The sequence below is a fragment of the Salvia splendens genome, chromosome 1 (genome assembly GCF_004379255.2).
Source record: "Salvia splendens isolate huo1 chromosome 1, SspV2, whole genome shotgun sequence".
NCBI classification, from domain to species: Eukaryota; Viridiplantae; Streptophyta; class Magnoliopsida; order Lamiales; family Lamiaceae; genus Salvia; species Salvia splendens.
In genome coordinates, this window is record NC_056032.1 from 21,894,487 (window position 1) to 21,918,508 (window position 24,022).

Genomic DNA, 24,022 nt, shown 5'->3' on the forward strand with positions numbered 1-24,022 from the left:
TTTTAGTTTTGTGCAAATACCTAGAGTTAATGCATGAAATAAATAAATATTTAAACTACTAATGAACTTTGGACTGATTTCCATTTTGCACATAAAAGCAGTTTTCCCATAAAATAATACTCTCTTCGTCCTAAGGTAGTTGGGGTATTTCTTTTGGGTACGAGATTTAAGAAATTGATGTGTTAAAGATAAAGTAGAGTAAAGTAAAAGATGACTAAAGTAAGAGAGATAGAAATAGAATATAGTAAGGGAGAGAATAAAATTTTTACTAAAAGAGGAAATGACTCAACTACCTTAGGATAATCCTAAAAGGAATACGACTCAACTATCTTGGGACGGAGGGAGTATCCACTTTGCTAGTTTGTCATTGAATACAGTGGTGATCATCTGCAAAAATGTAAATGAAAAGTCCCATAGTTTAAGTAATAATTGCATGTTTGGTATGGTAGATAATGGAATTCTATGAACAAAAATGATTCTATGAATAAAAATGATTGCTTTTAATTCCTTTGTTCACTTGTTTGAAAGATTTATAGGGAACATACACGACTCGTAATCTTAATTGTCGAAACAAACTAATTGGTACACTGGATACCTCTCTTTAATTGTTTGAAATTGACTACAAGTCATTTTTTATGATTCTAAACATATGGAGATTTTACGATTTTCGTTCTAACATTTATCTTTTGAATTATTCTGTCCCGCGCAATTGAAAACGTTCCACATTTGTTCCATTATGGACAGAGCCATAAAAAATTGACGGTCAATGTCAATGTCAGTTAAGTGTGTTTTGTGTTTTGACAGGATTAAGGATTTATATTAGAATATTTAGTATTTTTTTAAAAATAATATAATTGGAATTTCAAAAAGTAAATTAAAAACAAATGGTTGGTCTTTAGAAATTGAAATAGTGGGTTTCTACTTCTTCTTTCTCATATATTTCTTGTCTTCTTTTTTCTCGTTTCAAAATACTCTCAAGAACCCTAGAACCCTAGTTCGTGCAAGAACCCTAATTCTCTTCAATAACCTATTCTCACATGAATCTACACTGCACAACTTATCATCTTCAGTATAGAATTTCATGTTGCATCCTTATTCGGGTATCATAGACGAAACGACAAGAAGAGCTCCAATCTACCACCACCTCCATGATTTGATGCAACTTAAACTAAACCAAATGTGCAAAATCGAATAGGAAGCTTGCAAAGGACTGGATAAGAAAATGCATTGGTGATAGCTTGAAACAGACTGTTTACACGAAATAAAACTTCGAAAGGAATTGAAATACTAGGAATGAAAGATACAAGGATAGAAGAACTAAAACCACTCAATGAAGAGCGATAAGATGAACAAGATATATTCAACGGAGAATCGCTGGATTCTCACGATGACCACAACTCTCAAGCTCACATTATTTTCATGAATGAATTAGCTAAAGCTTCTCCTCCCTTCTTATACTCAGTTTCTCTCTCTCTCTCTCCAGTTTGTTGGACAACTATTGATGCGTTGACGTGGAGTTATTCCCACGCAGCAAGCATGTTCCCTTTTTATTCTCTACATGCCTGCTCCCTGGTCCGGTGTATGCTCCACTTGATTAATTTGTGATCCTAACAATCCATTCCGCTTAAGCTTCCTTGTCCTCAAGGAAGGAAGGAACCCGAGCCTCCAAGAAATGAACAACTGATCTCTTGTATCCATCTTATCAAACTTAGCAATTTAGCAAATGCTATTATCAGCAAGTATTAGTGTGACAACCTCAATGCATGATTCACCCATATCTGGCTCTTGGTCACAGTGACAGTAATCACTGCCAATATGCTTCATAAGCTTAATTTTCACCATAGGCCTAGGAAATCGAACTGGCAATTGCTTCAATGAATGGTAGTTAATTGAACTAGCATATAATGAAGCTAAAAACCACTCCAGTCCACTGAAATTTTGCTAGTGATTCTTCCACTTGAGACTAATTGGGGGATGCCATATCCAAAACCTCCCATAGATCCCTATCTAGGCCCAAAAGGAACTTAATATAAATAGAATAATAAATGAGACAGAAAATGTTGTGATTTTTAGAGTGTAATTTAAGTACACAAAACGAGTAATAAATCCCTAAAAATACTACCTCTGCAAGTATACAGACGTGCAATGCAGTATAAAAGGTGTTGAACCCACAGGGAGGAGATTAATTGCTAAAACTAGTAAACCTAACTAAAAAATAATAAATTAGTTTAATTTTGGATTTTTGATCAATAGGCGAGTGAAGGACGAAACGAGAAGGAAAAATACAAGGGAATCACGATAAAGAGGGAAGACTACTCCTAGCTTGTTTCGGGTTGCTTGTTCACATGAATCATAAAGTCTAATTACTTTCCAATATTTATCAGGATCGTGTTGATTTTACGCTCTCACGCAGCTGATCACTGATCGTGGAATTTTACATCTAGGATAAGCTGATCACGTCTCCTAGGCTCTACTCACCCACCCCTACTCCTACCGTCACATAGTAAGCTCGGGTTTGGCTTCTAAAAACATTCAACACACAAGATCCACCCCGGGCTATCCCCTGATCAGTTTTAGCCTAGGGTTTCTTATCTATGTTAGCTCCCTACTCCAAGTTAAAGAGACATTGAAGTAAAGGCATTTACCGGATTAAGTTTTCTAGAAAAACCCAATACGGATAGAAATAAAGACATAGATAAGAACCAAAACATGGAAATCTATCAAAACAAAGTCATGGATTCATATTTACAAGCTCCCCTGACAAACTAGAAGTAATCCCTAAAATCTAGCCACTCATAGTGGGCAACAATACAAGAAGATGAGTAAATGCTACCATATGAGGCATGATTTTAGGTGGAAGGGGGCTTGATCTTCTCTCTCCTTCCAAAAATGGCTCCCAAGCACTAAATGCTCTTCAAAATTCGTCCGCCCCTGTGAGCGAGGTTTGTGAACCTAACACATTGTCCGCCCCTGCATGTAACGTGTTTGGACTAACTGGGGTTGCCCCTAACTCTCTTCCACTCCTCAGTATCACGGCACTGCAATGCTCAACGTTTTCCTTTGGATTTGTATCACTCGGTAGGCCTCCAGGTGGCCTTGTGTTCGAAGCCGATGCAATTTGCCCAATTTGGGTCTGTGTGCTCTTCATGGTAGCATCAATTTGCTGAAACTTCTCTACTACATCCTTCTTGAATTGACCATTTTTTTTCCGGTATTGATCATTTTCCTTCTTGCTATCAGACATGAAGGCAAAGATGGCAGCTAATGGATCCCCAACCTCGGCCTTCTTTGTTTCAAATCCAGGAGGTGCATTTGGCCTCCAATTTCCACTTGGCCCTTGATTCCCTTGGTTTCCTTGGTGAAACTGATTGCCTTGGAAATATGATTGATTCGGGCCTTGATTAAATCCTTGACGGTTGCCGACATAATTCACCTTCTCAGTTTCTTGCACAAAATGACACTTATCAGTGTGATGATCCCCTTGGAAAACTCCACATTTGACAATGGCAACAGTGGAGGGAGCACCTATCTGCATAGTTGTGAAGGCCTTAGACAAGACTCCCACTTGGGTGTTGATGCTCGCAATTTGTCCTTTCACCAAGGCCAACTCTTCATCATGCAAGCTATCACCAAATGCCTCCGCTTTCTTACTAGCTCTCTGTGAGCCATGCCAAGTCTTCTGTACTGCCGCTTGAGTTTCGAAGAGGTCTCTCACTTGATCAAAGGACATCTTCAACAATTCTTCCTTGCTCGTGGCATTGATCCAACGCACATCTTCATAGGTAACACCTTTGTAGAACTTGTGCAACTTCTTGTTCGGAGCCATCCCATGACTTGGGCATTTTCGAATCAAGTCCGAAAATCTGTACCATGACTCGGAGAAGGTTTTACCATCATCTTGTTGAAAGTTGTGGATGGCCTCTCTCAGCTTGTCCAACCTCTCAGGAGAATTGAACTCAATCAAGAACTTCTTCTTGAGCTCCTCAAATGTGGCAATCTTGTACCCTGGCAAGGAATCATACCATAGACGTGCCTTTTCCCGTAGAGTGAAAGGAAAAAGGAGTCTCTTGACTGAATCATGTTGCAATCCTTGCGGCTTGTAGTTACTTGTGAGCTCATAGAATAGATTTACATGGGCTATGGGGTCTTCATCACTCTTCCCCCAAAACTGAGATCGTTTAGTAATCAAACCGATGTAGTGAGGAGGAATGTTGACATTATCCGGCGCATATACAAAGGCATCTTGATGATCATTGGCCTTTTGGAAAAAATCTCCAAATTGTAAAAACTACCTCCAAAATAAGACTACAAAATAAGACACGATAATGCCAAAATAAGACTACAAAAACTACCTACAAAAATTAACTAAGCTAAACTACCTATAAAGCTAAGAAAAACAAAAAGTAAAACACACAAAGCTAAAACAACTAACGCCTCCCCGCCAACGGCGCCAAAAACTTGTTTTGATTTTTAAAGTGTAATTTAAGTACACAAAACAAGTAATAAATCCCTAAAAATACTACCTCTGCAAGTATACAGACGTGCAATGCAGTATAAAAGGTGTTGAACCCACAGGGAGGAGATTAATTGCTAAAACTAGTAAACCTAACTAAAAAATAGTAAATTAGTTTAATTTTGGATTTTTGATCAAGAGGCGAGTGAAGGACGAAACGAGAAGGAAAAATACAAGGGAATCATGATAAAGGTATACCTCTTTAAACAAAGGGAATCATGATAAAGGCATACCTCGGTAGAAGATCATGATAAAGATCATCGCGTGGATACCTCTTTAAACAAAGGTATGAATCTGATCAGTAATCAGTTGTATCCACGCGATGATCTTTCGAAGGTGAATGCAATGGTAGACTTGTAGAAGCATTTTAAATTAATCTTGAAGGGCTGATTACTGATCAGATTCATACCTTTGTTTTCTTCCCCCTCTCTCTCTTATAGCTTAGTCTTTAGTCCTACAATATACTAAAACAGAGCAAACCTTAGATCAAGACATAAACGTGAAAATTAAACAAAAATCTTCCAGATCTAATCTACTAGGCCGAGCAGAAACGAGAATATACGGTAAAGAGCTATAATCGTGCAGAATTAAAACAGAGACGTTCAGATCCACCAACTTCAACTCAAATTCAACACAATTCAACCAGATCGCAACATCACCACAGTCAGATCCATCATCCTTACTTCAGATCCACAAAAATCCAACTCTAATACAACTGATTCGAACACCCAACCCCCAATCAATTGCTAAACGCATCCAAAAGAGTAAAAACCAAACATCAATGCATCTAAAACCAGAGAAATATAAACCAAACAACCATAACAACATAATCAAGTTCAAAACATAGGTAATCAGGCTTCAGAAACTACGAAGTTCACGATGAGAAATACGTAAAAATAACATAAATTGAAATAGATTGTATCATCGCCCCTGATAAAGCTCATTTCATGCATCGGTTTAAGGGTAAAATGTACACTGCTTGATCGGTTTATCGTGCAAAGCAAGTGTTAAATGTGCAGGAATGCCGCTTGACCAAGGCAACAAGGCCGAACTGATCAAGCAAGTACAAAAGGCGATAAAAGGCCACGAATCGGGGGAGTTGATCAAGGGGGAGTGATCAAGCAGTTAGGCGGGGACCGCTGGCTTCTAGAAGAAGAACACGTGAGGAAATGAGCTGGATGTGGCACACCATTCTGTTATCAAGGATGAAGTTCTAGAAGGGGACACGTGCTAGCTTATGAGACGCAAGGACGGACCTGAGTCATGAATCTGTTACTCAAAAGCGTCGTCATTCTAGATGAAGGGCATGTAGCAATCAATGAGTCGCTCATTCTCAGCATGAGTGAATATTCCCTATCAAGATCGTTATCCAGCTAGAGGCTGAATCGAGCTTATAAATAGAGGGTGTGCCATCACAAGAACCGGGGGGGGGGATCTTTTACTTTCAGTCTAGTTTAGCTTAGTCCAGTTCTCTAGAATAGCTTAGCTTAGATAAAGTAATGCGTAGTTAGAAAGGGGAATTAAAGAAGCGCTGCAGAATACTTGTTATCTGTCGGCGTATTCCTAAATTACCCGCCGAGATTCTTCTCGGTTTTACTTACTTTCTTATTTTCCGAAGTATTAGCTTAGTTTCAATTTCACGATGTACTGCTCTCAGTTTAGTTTAATCAAAGTTATTACGTTTTCATCTTCGCATTTACTGTTACGTTTTCACCAGCAATTCACTTGACCCAGTAGTTAAACTTATCTTGATCAAGTTAACAAGTTTAATTCTGCCTAGAGTAAAAACAGTAGTTAAAAACTCCCAAGTTAAAGCGTGGCAGCAACCAACCCCCTGTTCACTACACACACTCTCGACACACCAACTTCTCTGTGGGATCGACCCCGAACTTGCCGCTTTACTGTTAAAGTAGTGCAAAATTGGGAGTTTACAAATTACATTGGTAGGAAACGAGCGAGAGCGAGTTTGAATCGGTCAAGTGGCAACGACATTTGCTAACTGATCCAATCGGTTCAGTTATTTTCAATATAACTTGGTCCGAATTCGCGCCCCTCTCGAGGCCTTCCAAATTGGCGCCGTTGCCGGGAAAGCATGGTGTTACTTTATGTTTGTGCGTAGTGCGTAGGTGTATATAGTCTTATTTCCTTGTTTTCTTATTTTGTTTTTCACTATTGATGAGAAGGTACCAACGCGGTGGACACTGGAATCATCCCTTTCTATACAGAGAGACTAACGCTCATTGGAGAGTCCAGGAAGCCGGCGTTGTCACCACTCGTTAAAGAGCAGCATTAGAAGCCGCAGCAGCCGCTGAACAGAACACACAACCACCACCAGAACGAACAGAAGCAGAGATGGCCCTTGTCGCTGACGACTCCGAGATTGGCTCTCTGCACGCTCATGATGAGAAGGAGCCCACACATGCCATTGCCGCTACTCCTGGGATGCGGACCATCGCGATCAAATCGGGAGTACTGGCCGTTTTATCCCACTTCTACGGTCTTTCGAAGGAGTGTCCGTACGCCTTCCTAGAGGAGTTCTGCCGGTACTGTGATATTCAGCCCGTGCCGGCTGGATCCATATCCGAAGATTACAGGCTCAAAGCTATTCCCTTCGTTTTGAAGGGCGATGCGGGTGTCTGGCTGTCAAGGCTGCCGGAAGGATCCATCAGAACCTGGGTTGAATTCCACATGAAATTCCTAGATCGCTTTTTCCAAGCATTGAAGACTAGTGCCCTGAAATGGGAGATTACAGAGGCTAGGCAGGAGTACGATGAACCCCTTGGCCAGTACTGGGACAGATTCCAAGGTTTGCTTCAAGCATGCCCCAACCACAAGATGGATGAGAAGGAAATCTACTCTGTTTTCTACAGTGGACTCACTGTGGATAGCAAGAACGACCTCAACCTCGTAGCTCAAGGGGACTTCTCGAAAACCGTATTTAGCCAAGCCAAAATTATCCTGGAGAGGCTTATTGAGGCCAAGCGGTCGTATGAGACATCCCGAGGGCAGTATAGGAGAGGGGCAATGCACGTAGCAGAGGCGTGCAATGATGAAAAGTTGGAGGCTTGATTTGAGCAGATGGAAAAGAAACTGCTAGAGGCAGTAGAGAAAGCCAGACCACCTCCACCACCTGCACCAAAGGAAACGCAGTATGTGCCACAACCGTCCCCACCAGAAGAGCATCACTACTACTATTGCCAGTTCTCCCTGAGGTGGAGCCGCGGGCCCAAGTAAATGCCGTTGGCCACTGGAAGCAAATGACAACTGGATCCAGGGAAAACAGAAAGATGCCCCATGGAGGGACCACCCCAATTTTCGATGGACTAATCAGAATCAGAACCAACCGCTCCAGTTATCAATCCAGCAAGTACAACCCTCTGAAGGGCAACTCAACTGGTCTGCACGGATCCAGGATAGACCAAACACTGGAGAGAACAGAATACAGAACGTATCTCAAGGAAACTGGTCCTGTGGAGGATAGCCCAACTGGTCAAGCAGACAACCAGAGGGAAACTCGGGGTACAGACAGCAAGGCCCTCAGTTTAGCAACCAGGGAAGGAAGCCGAACAACCAGATGGTCAGCTACATCCCACCACACCTACAGGGAAATCAGCACCCTGAAAATCAACAGTACAACCAGCCGCGATATCAGCAAGAACACTACGGGCAATCTGACTACCCGCATCCCAACTATAGTGGGGGACCGCCGAATCAAAGATACAACCGACACCCCAACGAAGGCCACAGAGATATGTTGGTACCACACCATCCAAATGATGCGATACGGGAAATCCAGGAGGCTCAGAAAGAGCAGCGGGCGGCGTTGGAGATGCTGACGAAACAACTCTCCTAAGTTGCAGTGTCGCTGGGCGAGTTGAAGGGAAATGAAGCCACTACGCAACCACCTGGTCGTGAGAATATTAGTGAAGTATCCATGAGGTCAGAGAAAGTCTACCAAGGCCCCAACCATCCTGCGATATCTCCAGCAACTGGTTCTGGACCAAGCCGTGAAGAAGAGGAAGAATCCAGTATAGTGGATCAAGTGAAAGAAAAGGGCAAGGAAAAGGTGGGAGGTGAAGCATCGGAAGATAATCAGAAGGAGGAAACTGAAAGGGTTAAGCCTTATCCGTAGTGTGGAATGGTGCCTAAGAAAGGAGGGATTCAGGTGGTAAAAAATGAAAAAAATGAATTAATCCCGACAAGACCAGTTACTGGGTGGAGAATGTGCATAGATTATAGGAAGCTGAATCAAGCTACGAAGAAGGATCACTTTCCTCTACCATTCATTGATCAAATGTTGGAGAAATTAGCAGGGAATCAGTATTTCAGCTTCCTGGATGGTTATAGTGGTTATTTCCAGATCGCTGTAAATCCAGATGACCAGGAGAAGACGACGTTCACCTGCCCCTTTGGCACATACGCTTACAGGAGGATGCCCTTTGGCCTCTGTAATGCCTCGGACACCTTCCAGAGATGCATGATGTGCATTTTCTCGGACCTGTTGGAAGACTGCATTGAGATCTTCATAGACGACTTTACTGTCTATGGGGATGATTTCGATCAAGGGCTGGATAACCTAAATAGGGTATTAGAAAGATGCCGCTAGAAGGACTTGGTTCTGAATTTCGAGAAATGCCATTTTATGGTTACTGAAGGGATACTCTTGGGACATGTAGTGTCAAGCAGGGGAATCGAGGTCGACCCAGCAAAAGTAGCTGTCATTGCAAAACTTCCATACCTCACCAACCAGAAGGAGATCAGAGCCTTTTTGGGGCACGCTGGGTTCTATAGAAGATTGATCAAAGATTTCACGAAGATAGCCCAGCCTCTGACGAGACTTCTCCAGAATGATGTGGAGTTTGAATTCTCAGATGTCTGCAAAACCGCATTCCAATTTCTAAAGGACAGATTGATAAGCTCCCCAATAATACGTGCCCCCGACTGGAATCACCCCTTTGAGGTGATGTGCGATGCTAGTGACTATGCTGTGGGGGCAGTATTAGGTTAGAAGATCGAAGAAAAGAGTTACGTCATTTGCTACGCTTCCAAAACTCTGAATCAGGCACAAAGGAGCTATGACGTGACTGAGAAGGAGATGCTATTGGTGGTCTTCGCATTCGAGAAGTTCAGACCGTACCTGCTAGGGTCTAAAGTGATAGTGTATACGGACCATGCGGCCATCAAATACCTCTTGACGAAGAAAGAATCGAAGTCACGATTGATCAGATGGGTACTCCTCTTACAGGAGTTTGATTGGGAAGCAGTGGATAAAAAGGGATGCGAGAACAAAGTGGCTGATCACCTAAGCCGAATTTTGCAAGACGAAAACGGTGAAGCCATTTCAGACGCCCTCCCTGAGGAACACCTATATCTGGTCAAGACAACGTCTGAATGTCAGTGGGTCAACCAAGTGGAAGAGGTTGATCAAACTGAGCAAGGAAGCAAGGAACAACACACGCAGAAAGAGCCATGGTTTGCTGATATGGCCAACTACTTGGTAACAGGAGAGCTGCCCGGGAGTGATGAGATTACAAGGGCACAAAAGTTGAAGCTTAAGAGCGATTCTCGGTACTTCTATTGGGAAGATCCTTACCTATGGAAAATGGGGGCAGATCAAGTAATCCGACGCTGTATACCCGAATGGGAGCAGGAAGATGTGATGATCCACTGCCACGCACTAGCTTGTGGTGGCCACTTTGGACCAAAGAAGACAGCAAGGAAAATACTTGATAGTGGGTTTTACTGGCCTTCCATCCATAAAGATGCTTACGAATTCTGCAAAAGGTGCCCTCGATGCCAGCTTACTGGAGGGATATCTACAAGAGATGAGATGCCTCAGATTCCCATTATTGTCTGTGAAATATTTGATGTATGGGGAATGGACTTCATGGGACCCTTTCCCGTGTCTGAAGGCAATCTCTACATACTAGTGGTAGTGGACTATGTGTCCAAATGGATCGAGGCGAAGGCAACTAGGACGTGTGAGTCCAGAGAAGTGGCGAAGTTCTTGAAATCGAACATATTTACCCGATACGGGGTGCCACAGGCTATTATCTCTGACCAAGGAACTCATTTCGTCAACAAAACTATCGAAGCCTTGATGCGAAAGTATGGAGTCCACCACCGCCTATCCACACCTTATCACCCGCAGTCCAATGGACATGCTGGAGTTTCTAATAGAGAAATCAATTCAATTCTAGAAAAGATAGTCAATCCCACCAGGAATGACTGGAGCCGCCGACTGGAGGACGCACTCTGGGCCTACAGGACAACTTTCAAAACGCCTATCGGAATGTCCCCATACCGATTGGTATTTGGGAAAATGTGCCATTTACCTGTGGGGGTGGAACATCAAGCCTACTGGGCAGTCAAAGAAATGAATATGAACACCGAGGCTGGAGCTGCAGAGAGGAGAATGCAGCTACAGGAGCTTGAAGAGCTCCATCTGGATACCTATGACTCTGCCATGTGGTACAAGGAAAAGACTAAAATGTGGCACGATAAAAACATTCGCAAGAAGAACTCAAGGTGGGCCAGAGGGTACTGCTGTTCCAATCCAGACTAAAATTGATGCCAGGGAAGCTCAGATCAAGGTGGATAGGTCCTTATACCATTATCGCCCTCCGAAAGAATGGAGCAATCGAACTCCAAGGAAGCAATCCAGATTCACCTTCCTTCATGGTGAATGGTCATAGGGTAAAGCCATACAGAGAAGGAATGGAGGCATTTGTGGTGGACGACATTCCACTACTCATGCCTAACTCTCTCCATTAATCGGGTAAAAGGGATGATCGGGTACTCATGGGTAGTCTGCTTGATCAAGTCTTAATCTATTAAACTGATCAAGTGACATCCTAGGGGAACCCGGTCAAGTCCTTAGTAGTACTGTAGATAGTCTTTAGTATGTTAGCTTTATTTTCTTAGTTAATTAAAAGTCGGAAGAAAAGAAACTGATCAAGTGGAGCAAATTGAGTTTCATCAAAAATTAATTGTCCACTTGATCAGTTCAATTTGAATATAACGGTGATACAGTGATTGAGTTGATCAGGGCAGGTGATAAAAGGACGTGCGCAGTCACTGAAAAGGTGTCAGGAAACGCCAATTGCTGCATTAAAAGGACACCTTGGGGAGAATGAGTAAGCGTATCAGAGAAGCTGAGCCAGCTGGCACTCTGAAAAGGCACGCCCGTAAAGAGTCGCAAAGATCTGAACAGCCGCATGGATCTCAACAGTCAAGAATCCCAACAGCCGTGATATCATTATAAAAAGCAGATTTCAGATCCGTATATCACTTTTACCCAAGCCGTCTATCTTTCATTCGTTTTGCTCTCGTCAAGAATTCTCCCAAGATCAAACCCTTTTCCAGAACATCATCTTCCTTACCAAGACCTACCCCCATTATCTGTAACAATGTTGATTCAACAAATCCCAACTTCATCCTCATCTTCCAGTACCCGTACCGATAGTGGTAACCAAGAAGCCTCCTCTCAAGCCCAAATAGAAAACCCTAGCCCACCTACACCAACCAACGCTCCACTACCTGAAGTGGATGAAGAAGTTCAACGGCGCTTGACCAAAATCCTCCGGAGTATGCCCTCCGATTTGGATGTCGCCGTTGCTTATGCCACCCTGAAGGCTCGAATGGGAATTTCCCTGTCAAAGGACCGAGCCACAACCTCCACCACACAAAACCCTCCATCTTTCCAAACACAAGCCCCCCTTCGTATCCCTGAGCCTGCACCCTTCGTTCCCTTGGTACCGTACGGTGGAGACGATTCTGAAGAAGAGGGAGGGGCGCAGCCCGCCGCCGTCCCGGCCAAAGAAGTGCAGTCCGTGCCGCCATCACGTGCAGAAGGCATGACCACTCCCAACGCTCCGACACCACCAAGTGGCGGAGGCTCCAACTCCCCTACTCTCCTAGGGCCGATACAACCAATCGAGGTTGTGAATGTTGGCGACGACTCTACGAAGGACCTTCTGCCTCCTCCCAACAAAATACTGCAACAAGGGGAGGCGGAACAGAACTCCATTCCTCATTCAGAGGATGAATCGATTCCGGATAGGGAGGAGGAGCTGCTGCACCGTCGGGCGTGCAGGGTGGAAGTCAACAGGCTGGTGGAGGAGGTAGGGGCCAGAATGGCAGAGGAAGGGCAGGAGGAAAGACTCCGTGTAGCACGACAACTGTTGAATGAGCCGGATGAGTCGGAGGACTTAGGAGCCGTTGGGGCGATAAACCAGGAGGCCGGAGAGGCCGAGAAAGACAGGAGGGCTGTTGAGGACAGCCGTCAAAAAGCTGAGAAAAAAAGGAAAGGGAAGGAGACTGTCCCTCCTCACCCGAAAAGGATGCGCCCCGCAAATCGGGGCATTGTTATTGCTAGCCAGCCTGCCCCTCCAAGAGAAGGAGATGGGGGCAGTGACGCTGAGGAGAGGGAACTCCGGTGGGCCCGAACGTCCCGCAGGCAACAGGGAAGGCCTACATCACCACCACTGCCGAATATGCCAAACAAACTGTGGTGTTGACCACGGACCTCCTCCGGCAGATGCTGGTATTTGAAAACCCCTAGTGGAATGAGGAGGTCCACCTGAGAGTGACGGCTACAAAGCAGATGAAGACAGGCAAGAGGCTCCACCAGCCAGCCCTGGAAACGATCCGGGTTGAGGAGAGATTTACCCAGTATATTACTGGGATTGGTTTTGAATGGCTGCTGGAGATCGCGGATACCTTCGTGCCCGCGGACCTGGCCAAAGAATTCTTCACATCCTTCCGGTTTACTGGAAGTACAAACTTGGAGGCTAGGAGCGTCTCCTTCCGGGTGTTCAGGGGTAAGCAAAAGATGAGCTTGAACGAGTTCTCTGTGAGGATTGGACTCCATACAGAGGCCCAGGTAGCTAGTGGAGAGTGGTTCGGGGGCGACATTGGCCTTCCTCAGAGGAGGCCGGATTTTGATCAGCAGGCAGTCTGGCAAGCCTTATGCAACGGACGTTCCCCCGAGTTCAAAGCTTCTGAGTCTAGAGGGGACCATATTGCTGATCCGGCCCTCCGCCTTGCCCAAGTCTACCTAGCCTGCAATCTCCTTGGCCAAGCCAATACATTGGCACTCATTACTCTGGTCGAGCTCTACTTTATGTGGTGCATGATGGAGCAAAGGAGGGTGCACCTAGGGTACTGGATTGCCTATTCGATAAGTCAGATTGCCAGTCGCCCGCCCGCCACCTCAACGTCTGCCACCTTCTCGGAGCATACCTAAGGCGAAATTGGACCTTGGAATTCCAGGAGGGTGTGGAGCTTCCCAAACGCTGCCCAAAACCTGAACTGTTTAACATTGATTTCTTTGTAAGAATTCAGGTGCTTGAACGGCTGCGCGACGGGAGACTTCGTTTCATCTCAAAGGCTCGGAAGGAGAAGTAGGCAGAGCAACAGGAGACTAGGCAAGAAGAGCTGGAGGAGGCCAAACGCGAGAAACAAAGGAGGACGACGGACCGCCTGGACGGCTCAGCGAGGCCGCCAAGTCAGAGGTTGGAGCTAATGACCATAACAGCGCCAGAGGAGACTGCACGCGCTACCAATGAATGGAGGCTCCGTATGGAGCAAATGCTGATGCAGCTAGAGGAGAATTCACAAGCCCAACTGATCGCTCAAGCGAAGGTATGCGACCACCACCTCCCTCTGAAAGCTCCCCTCCACCTCGGCGCCAAACATCCTCCAGGCCACCTTCAGCTTCCCCAAGTCAGCCTCACAGGAAACCCTAAGTACAACACCCCCACAAATCTCAGTTCATTTTGTTTCAAACAATTTAATTTTCTTGTTGGTTTGTAAATACTGTTTTTTCACACTTAGACCTGTTTTGGGTCTAAGTGTGAGAAGTATGCATGCTCGTTTTTGCTCTATATGTTGTTTGTTTGCCTTAGGTGCCTATGTGTTATGTTTTTCTATATTTGTTAGCATGCGTTGATCGCTGGCACTGTCTCACACTTAGCCCAGTGTCTGGTCTAAGTGTGAGAAGTTTCCCTTGTTTGTTGTTGTGCCGTTGCCTGTACCTAACCCTTTTTTCCACTGCATCCAGTCCCTCGAGGACGAGTTCATATGCAGTGGGGAGGGGGGACGGGTTAGTTACAGTAGAATCATACATGCTAAAATTTTTTACAAAAATAACAAATTCCAGTTAGTAATAAAATAGGCAATATGCATGAAATTTGATAATTGGAAGACTTGATTACTTTTTGGAAGAGTTAGAAAAAGGATTTAGTATGCTCACATGTAAAAACTTGATTGCAAAAACTTGATCAATTTGAACGACGCAAGTATGATGTAAACGCTCACTTTCTAAACCAACTGTGAAGCCTCTCTATATGTGAGTTATAAGCCAAAAGTAGAACACTTTCTACTATTTTTACAAAAGAAAATTTTACGAGAGGCTGACTTTTAATATTGAGATGAAAATTGCACAAGTAGTAAGGACTAAAGGCACTAGGACTTAGCCTTTTGAGTTGTTTTTCTTCCTTCGTTCCGCGAACCCGCCTCATTAATCAAGGCACCCCTTAGTTAACATGAGGAAAGAGGGTCAAAGAGATGAAGTTTGTTAAGGAAAACAAAAGGGGATAGCAATAAAATGGTCGAAATAAAGGGTATCCAGGTTGATCAAGTTAGACAATCGGGTTGATCATATTAAAATATATATATATATATATATATATATATATATATATATATATATATATATATATATATATATAATGAATGAATGAAGAAAAGGTTTGAGAAAAAGAAAGGGCAGGAAATAGTTGTAACCTAACCTAGGAAATCAAAAGTCAGAAAATAAGCCGAAAAGTTATAAGGCTAAAGGTCGAAATTTGACCGAGAAGGAGCATCAAGCAGAGGAAGAAATAAATATCCCAAATCTGATCCAGCGAGTTTAGTCAAATCTTTGGCTTTTTGACTCATGTGATTTTTCTTTTTATAATTTGAAGTTTTTATTTTGAACTTAGAACCCCTAGGACCCTACCCTAATACGTTACTACCCTTGAGCCCCGTTACAACCAAAAACAAAGACCTTAAGGAACTATCTTGTGCATTCCGATTCAAGATATTAAATTTGTGGCAATACCGAGTGAACAGTCCTAACATCTCTGGTGAGAAATGAGTGACTGAGTGAATCCAACTGTGGTTTTTAAATTGAGCAATCTTGACAAGCTGACACCTTGATCAAGCAAAAGCGAAATAGAAGGAACATAAGCTACTGGAAAATGGATTGACCTCGACCTCGGGTATGATTGTTGAAAAATTATTCCGCCTAATGCATACATGTGAATATGTGTTTTTCGTTTCGAGTCCTATTTTTCCTTTTCGTCTTCTTTTACTTATGAAATAAGTAAACCATTCCTGAAATTTGCCTTATCTTTTTCTTTTCTGTTTTCTTATACTTGAGGACAAGTATGTTCTAAGTGTGAGCAGTTTGATAAGACTCATTTCATGCATCGGTTTAAGGGTAAAATGTAAGCTGCTTGATCGGTTTATTGCGCAAAACAAGTGTTAAATGTGCAGGAATGCCGCTTGACGAAGGCAGCAAGGCCGAACTGATCAAGCAAGTACAAAAGGCGATAATAGGCCAAGAATCGGGAGAGTTGATCAAGGGGTAGTGATCAAGCAGTTAGGCGGGGAACACTGGCTTCTAGAAGATGAACACGTGAGGAAATGAGCTGGATGTGGCGCATTATTCTCTTATCAAGGACGACGTTCTAGAAGGGGACACATGCTAGCTTATGAGACGCAAGGACAGAGCTGAGTCATGAATCTTTAACTCAAAAGCGTCGTCATTCTAGAAGAAGGGCACGTAGCAATCAATGAGTCGCTCATTCTCAGCATGAGTGAATATTCCCTGTCAAGATCGTTATCCAGCTGGAGGCCGAATCGAGCTTATAAATAGAGGGTGTGCTATCACAAGAATGGGGGGGGATCTTTTACTTTCCGTCTAGTTTAGATTAGTTTAGTTCTCTAGCTTAGTCCAGTTCTCTAGAATAGCTTAGCTTAGATAAAGTAATGCGTAGTTAGAAAGGGGAATTAAAGAAGCGCTGCAGAATACTTGTTATCTGTCGGCGTATTCCTAAATTACCCGCCGAGATTCTTCTCGGTTTTACTTGCTTTCTTATTTTCTGAAGTATTAGCTTAGTTTCAATTTCACGCTATACTGCTCTCAGTTTAGTTTAATCAAAGTTATTACGTTTTCATCTTCGAATTTACTGTTACGTTTTCACCAGCAATTCACTTGACCCAGTAGTTAAATTTATCTTGATCAAGTTAACAAGTTTAATTCTGCCTAGAATAAAAACAGTAGTTAAAAACTCCCAAGTTAAAGCGTGGCAGCAGCCAACCCCCTGTTCACTACACACATTCTCGACACACCAACTTCTCTGTGGGATCGACCCCGAACTTGCCGCTTTACTGTTAAAGTAGTGCAAAATTGGGAGTTTACAAATTACATTGGTAGGAAACGAGCGAGAGCGAGTTTGAATCGATCAAGTGGCAGCGACATTTGCTAACTGATCCAATCGGTTCAGTTATTTTCAATATAACTTGGTGTGAATTTGCGCCCATCTCGAAGCTTTCCAGCCCCCCTCGGGAAGGTGTTACATGGCTTAAACTAGACAGAAAACCACCACGACCACCATAATTTTAACCCATTTCCAAGTGCGCAAAGAAATTTAAGTGAAGTGAGCTTTGGAGAAGAGTGAGCTAAGAACGAAGACTGAATGGAGCTGCCTCTTCTTTAGATGGTCGTCCCTTTTTATAGCTGAGGCTCGGATCCCTAAGATGCCTTTTTGCTGACTTGACATTTATGCCCCCGAGAAAGATCCTTTAAAATATGCTCTTCGCTTCCACATCTGCTCATGCCACGGCTCCCATGATACTCCTAGGTCAGTTTGGCGAATTGTCGTACTTCACTTCGAATTTCCTTTGATTGCATCTGCCCGGTCGATTTGCACCTGTTTCCTAGATCCGGCAGATTTTCTATGCACCTAAACTTATAAACACATGTTAGCTCATTGAAATCATAGAAATTTACCTCATAACCAATGCATGAAATGAGCCTTATCATCCACCAATATCTTCAATAGCTTCATGCATATTATCAATGTTTCTGGAAATTCCTTCAACATTCCCAAGAGGTTTAGATGCATGCTGCACAAAATGCATCAGCTCCTTGGATTCAGGATATAATAAATTTTCTGAACCATTAATTTCTTCACAAGCTCTCCACTGCGAAGTAAATCTGAGCATACTCCCTCAAATTTTGCTCTTGTAAGTGTTGTCTAACTATGTTTAAGGCCACCAATAGTGGCAATAATGAAAGGCTTACAAATGTTGGATTGAGTCTGTCACGACCGCACTTCTAGGGTATAATAAATGCGGCGATCGCGACTTAAACGAACTTAAATGCAACAAGAAAAAATAGGCTAGGGTTTCATCAAAGAGGTTTAACCAAAATATTTAATGAACAATTAAGAATAAGAAAAGAGGAAGCTTTAAGAATGAAATCCAATGAAGAAGGACTATCATACTTAGGTCAAAAAGGCATGGCTTAAAATAATTCAAAATGTAACGGGTTTCAATATTCAGAATGAGAATCTAAAAATATCAGTATCAACTTAACGACAAAACAATCACGTTTTAGCGGAAGCATCCAAGAGAAGAGTGAAGTCATGTATTAAGACACAACGACACTCGGAGTTTCAAGATAATAGCATTTTTTTAATTGATTTGCTCAACACCGCCAACCGCTCGTCGCCGCTCAACCTGCACATAGGGAAAACACATGCAGGGCTGAGTACTATAAAGATACTCAGTGGGCTCTTGCCAAAAACATTTTCAATAAAAGTATTATTTATCATGCCATACATAAGTAACCATCGGGGTTTAGCTTTAGAAAGGCCAGAGGCACTCAAAATCATTTCTCATAGTAAAAGTCTACTCATCAGTCATTTTCCCATAGACGTTAGCCATATCTGCTCATACATGACAAGGAATGCGGCCGCAAACCAGGTCACTAGACCGGCCAGCCCGTACGCTAGCACACGGTCTACCATAGGTGTACACTAGTCCAAGTAGGGTTTGCAGCCCTACGAGGACCCGAATCCGATTTAAATAATAATGGCATAAATCAATATCAGATAGGCATGTTAAAATCAAACAAGGCATGATAAACACAGTTTCATATCCCATCGATAAAAAATTTAGGACATCGTCCTTATTTAAAAGAAAGCCCACCTCGACTGCTTAGATTTCAAGTATCTCCTTTCCCTTGTTGTCACACTGAGAGCGCGAGTTATCACCTTTAAATTATGAGTATCACAATCAGTCCCAAATACCGACTCAAAATCATGCATGTCCCCAACTTTCCCCTTTTCCCATCGATTCGTTTTGTCAACATGAGGAAACACACCATAGCATGTATCAATGCACAACACATCACTCCATCATCGAATTGGTTTCTTAACACATATGCATCATGTATATCATTCAAAACTAAATCGTCAAGATCATTTTATCTTGGTAGGAATCTGGCAGCACAACGCAAGCGTTTTGTAAAAATCATTAAGAATTTCATCCGACCTCCGTTGGGGCTAAAATTCTACCACAATGCAGTAAACACATCAAATACCATCCAGTTAAAAGTTCACATCAAAATAACCTTTTTAGGTCGGTCAAATAAAAATGAAACCCGCTGGTCGAGAAAATAATTTCTGGCAGAACTGCGCAGTCGATTTCAAAAATTCACTACTCATGGAAGAAACGCCTTAAAGTTTACTCAGAAAAAAAAGAATCGAACAAAAAGGAGTTCGTTTGGTCGGTCAAATACGCGTCGGAATCTACTGTCCGAACACTACAGATTTCAGGCAATAATAATAATCCTCCCAAGATATAGGGAAATAGGCGTGTATTAAGTTCCTCCCACAAGGAATAAATTTCAAATCTTTAATTGAATAAGGTAAGGCAAGATTTGGTAGAATATTTCAATTCACTCATGGAAGAAATAGATAAGGGATAAAATAAACAATTTCCTCCTCCCATAATTAGGAAAATTTGGAAATCTCCCTTGGAATAAGCATAGGGATCGGTTTTTCTCATGAAGAAATAAGGTAATTGGACTTTGGATATAATTTGGATAATTATCCCAAATAAATAATTAAATCCAAGAAAATAGAATTCATCTCCAATATTTAATAGTGGTCGAAGATTCTAAATAAAATGGCCAAGATAATTATTGATGATCCTATTTAATCTCACTCACCCTTAGAAATAAAATAATTCACCGAACTATATTTCACCCCGCATCAAATATTCAAATAGCCATGTCATCAATTCAATGAAGTTAACTCCATCAACCTAAAATCATAACTACTAACCAAAATTAGGTCACCACAGAAATCACATAACAATTCGTCATTTATTTCACGACATTAAAAGAAATAAATGCAATCGTCTAAGGGTTCGAAAATTAGGGTTCAAAAAGTGGGGCGTTACATCCTACCACTCTTAAAAGAAATTTCATCCCGAAATTTGGTACCTTCTTGGGAAGAGTTATGGGTACGATTCCATCATCTTGTCCTTAATCTCCCACGTGGCTTCTTCGTACCCGTGGTTTCTCCAAAGTACTTTCACGTAAGCAACCGGTTTATTTCTCACGTTCTGGACCTTTCGGTCTAAAGTCATCTAGGGTCTCTCCTCGTAGCTCAAGTCCGGGTTCAAATCGACTTCTTTGTAGTGAATCACGTGCTTTGGGTCAAACACGTATTTCTGCAATTGCGACACATGAAAGACGTTGTGCACGTTTCCAAGGCTTGGGGGTAGCGCCAAACGGTATGCAACATGACCCACTCCTTCAAGGGTTTCATAAGGCCCAATAAATTGCGGTTTTAATTTTCCCTTGACACCAAAACGCGTTATCCCACTTTGAGGAAAACCTTGTTGCCAGTTTAAAATTGTAAGTCGGTTCGTCGTGCATCCGCGTATGACTTCTGTCTGTCTTGAGCTTCTTTTATCCTTTCACGAATTTGTCGGACAATTCCGACCATTTCTTCAACTGCATCGGGTCCAAGTATTCTTCTCTCGCCAACTTCATCCAAGTAGAGTGGGGATCTACACTTTCTCCCATACAAGGCTTCATATGGCACCATGTTTATCGTTGCCTGGAAACTGTTGTTGTAGGCGAATTCAATCAGTGGTAGTGCGGACTCCCAACTTCCTCCTCGGTCTAACACCACAGCTCTCAACATATCTTCGAGGGTTTTGATCGTTCTTTCGGATTGCCTGTCTGTCTGCGGATAAAATGCTGTGCTAAAATTCAATCGAGTTCCTAGCTCACGTTGTAGGCTGATCCAAAACCTTGAGGTGAACTTTGGGTCACGGTCAGACGTGATCGTCACTAGGACTCCATGCAGTCGCACTATTTCCTTTATATAAATTTGAGCTAGGTTGTTTGATCCATAGGTTATGGGAATCGGTATGAAGTGTGCACTCTTGGTGAGTCGGTCTATAATTACCCATATGGCGGTATTCCCTTTTTGCGTCTTTGGCAATGCTGTCACAAAATCCATGGCGATCTGCTCCCATTTCCACTCGGGAACTTCTAGTGGTTGCAACTTTCCGTACAGTCGTTGATGTAGAGCCTTCACCTGTTGGCAGGCTAAGCATCGCGCTACAAATGCTGCTATATCCCTCTTCATACCATTCCACCAAAAGGACTTCTTCAAGTCTTGATACATTTTCGTACTTCCTGGGTGGGCGGTGTAAGGAGTCTTATGTGCTTCACTCATAACTTCGTTTTTGAGCTCCTCGTTGTTCGGCATGCATAGTCTTCCTTTGAAAGTAAGCGCATTGTCACCTTCTTCACTAAAATTCTCAGGTTCGCCGGTTCGCACTTCTACACGAATTTTTTCCAATTTCGCATCCATCCGTTGTGCTTCAATATTTTTTGACCTTATATCAGGTTCAACGACTAATGTGGCTATTCGCGCTTCCACTGTTTCAGGTGCTCTCACCACTTCCAAACGCATCTTACTAAACTCGCGAATCAGGCTTCCTTTTTTGGTGAGAAAAGTAGCCAGCTGGGAATGGTCCTTCCGGCTCAAAGCATCTGCCACGACATTTGCTTTGTCGGGGTGGTAATTGATGCCACAATCGTAGTCTTTCACCAACTCGAGCCATCTTCGTTGCCGCATGTTCAAATCTTTCTGCTCGAAGAAATACTTTAGGCTTTTGTGGTCCGTAAAGATCTCGCATCGAACTCCGTAGAGATGATGTCTCCAAATCTTTAAAGCGTGTACTACCGCTGCTAACTCCAAGTCGTGGGTTGGATAGTTCAACTCGTGTAGCCTCAATTGTCGGGATGCATAAGCAATCACCTTGTTGCTTTGCATCAACACGCATCCAAGTCCCACCTTCGAAGCGTCCGTGTATACCACATAGTTCACTCCAGGCTCTGGTACAGCTAGAATCGGTGCACTAGTTAGCTTTTCCTTCAAGAGTTGAAAACTTGCCTCACACTCGGGGGTCCAATTGACTTTCACCCCCTTCTTGAGTTGTTGTGTCATGGGTCTCGCTATCTTGGAGAATCCCTCTATAAACCTTCGGTAGTATCCTGCCAAGCCTAGGAAACTCTGAATCTCGTTTGGTGTTGAAGGTGCTTTCCACTGCTGTACCGCCTCAACCTTAGCGGGATCCACTCGAATTCCTTCTGCCGACACGATGTGACCAAGGAAATTTACTTCCTTAAGCCAAAACTCACACTTGCTGAATTTGGCGTACAATTTCTCACTCCTCAACGTTTCTAAAGTGATTCACAGATGTTCCTCGTGCTCTTTCTCATTCTTCGAGTAAACAAGTACGTCATGTATGAATACCAAACCGAACTTATCCAAGTACGGATGAAACACTCGATTCATTAAATCCATGAATACCGCAGGGGCATTAGTCAATCCAAACGGCATTACCACAAACTCATAGTGAACATACCTCGTGCGAAAAGCAGTCTTCAGTATATCCTCTCTTCGGACTCTCAACAGATGGTATCCAGACCTTAAGTCCATCTTTGAGAACACACCGGCTCCTCGAAGTTGATAGAATAGGTCATCTATCCTCGACAGTGGATATCTGTTCTTGAGAGTCATCTTGTTCAGCTCTCTATAATCGATACACATTCTCATCGATCCATCCTTCTTTTTCACAAAAAGCACAGTAGCGCCCCACGATGAGACACAGGGTCTAATGAAACCCAGGTCTATAAGTTCTTGAAGTTGTATCCTGAGTTCCACTAACTCCTTAGGTGCCATTCGGCATTGTGCCTTGGGCACAGGCACCGACCTTAGCGCTAGGTCGATTGTGAACTTCAATTGTCGATCTGGCGGTGGTCCAAGCAAAGCTTCAGGGAAGACGTCGGGATATTCTCGTACCACAGCGACATCCTCCACCTCCCTTTCTTCCTTCTCATCTCCTTGTAGATAGACCAGATAGGCAAGACGCCCTTTTCTCAACATCGTAGTGGCTTGGAGTGTAGAGATGATAGACGTTCGTCGGTTCATCGAGATTCCGTAGTATATGATGGGTTTCTTTCCCGGAGTCTGTAGAGATATTTGTCTCTCCTTACAATGAATCGTCGCAAAATTCACGGTCAACCAATCTATTCCTAAAACTACGTTGATATCTCCTATCGTCATAACTTGCAAATCGTGAGCGACTAGCTTAAGGTCTCCCATAAAAATTTCTACGTTCGGGGAAGTTCGAGAAATTTCTATTGTCCCACCTACTGGTGAAGACACTACCATCTTATGTTCAGATTCGTTAACAGGCAAGTTCAAAGTATCCACACATAAATCAGATATGAATGAATGCGATACGCCCGTATTAAACAACACAACGACATGAGTGTCGAGAATTTTGCCCATACCTGCCAGGTATCCGTTTTGGTTACTCCCTTGTTCAGTCTTAGGTTGTTTCTGACTCAATGCATATGCTCTAACCTTGGGAAGAAGTCTTGGGCGGTAAGGTTGTTGTTGTTGCGGAGGTTGATCGCGATTTCCCCTTGATTCCATTTGCAGTGCCCTTGGCTGCTGGCGGGGTCCTTGAGTGTTCTGCCTCGACCCCATTTCCACCTTCTTGCTCGGACACTCTCTAGAGAAGTGGCCGTTTCCCCCGCAGTTAAAGCACTTAGTGGTGTTCTGAACTTTACACTCTCCAAAATGGTGATTGGAGCACACATTGCATTGGGGTGGCTTGGGTCGGAAATCGCCTCTCCGGTTAGATGAGTTTTGCCCTCCCCCATACGGTGGTCGGTTCTAGATGGGCTGGTACCTCCTGTTGTCGTACGGGGTCCTATTCCCCTCCCACTTCCTTTTCTCTCGAGAGTGATGTGGTGGTGGTAGTGCCAAAGTAGTGTCTTCCTTCATCCTCTCCTTGGGCATAGCTGCCTCAATATCTAGCGCAAGGGCTAATGCTTCCGCGTAGGGGAGTCTCCCA

The 24,022-nt window shown here is 43.3% G+C and overlaps 1 protein-coding gene across 1 annotated transcript; it reads right to left on the bottom strand.

Moving 5' to 3' along the window:
* Window positions 1-17,448: 17,448 nt before the first annotated feature.
* Window positions 17,449-23,652, bottom strand: LOC121749097. The gene is made up of 2 exons (XM_042143726.1): window positions 22,744-23,652; window positions 17,449-17,526 (listed from the first exon to the last, which is right to left on the bottom strand). Exons 1-2 carry the CDS (start codon window positions 23,650-23,652, stop codon window positions 17,449-17,451), a joined length of 987 nt encoding a protein of 328 aa, XP_041999660.1.
* Window positions 23,653-24,022: the final 370 nt, after the last annotated feature.

Coding starts and splice junctions, on each gene's coding strand:
- LOC121749097 (XM_042143726.1), bottom strand. CDS start 23,652: ATGGGGTCGAGGCAGAACACTCAAGGACCCCGCCAGCAGCCAAGGGCA. Junction 17,527..22,743: donor TCTCATCGTGGGGCGCTACT/GTGCTTTTTGTG, acceptor TTATAAGTTTAG/GTGCATAGAAAATCTGCCGG.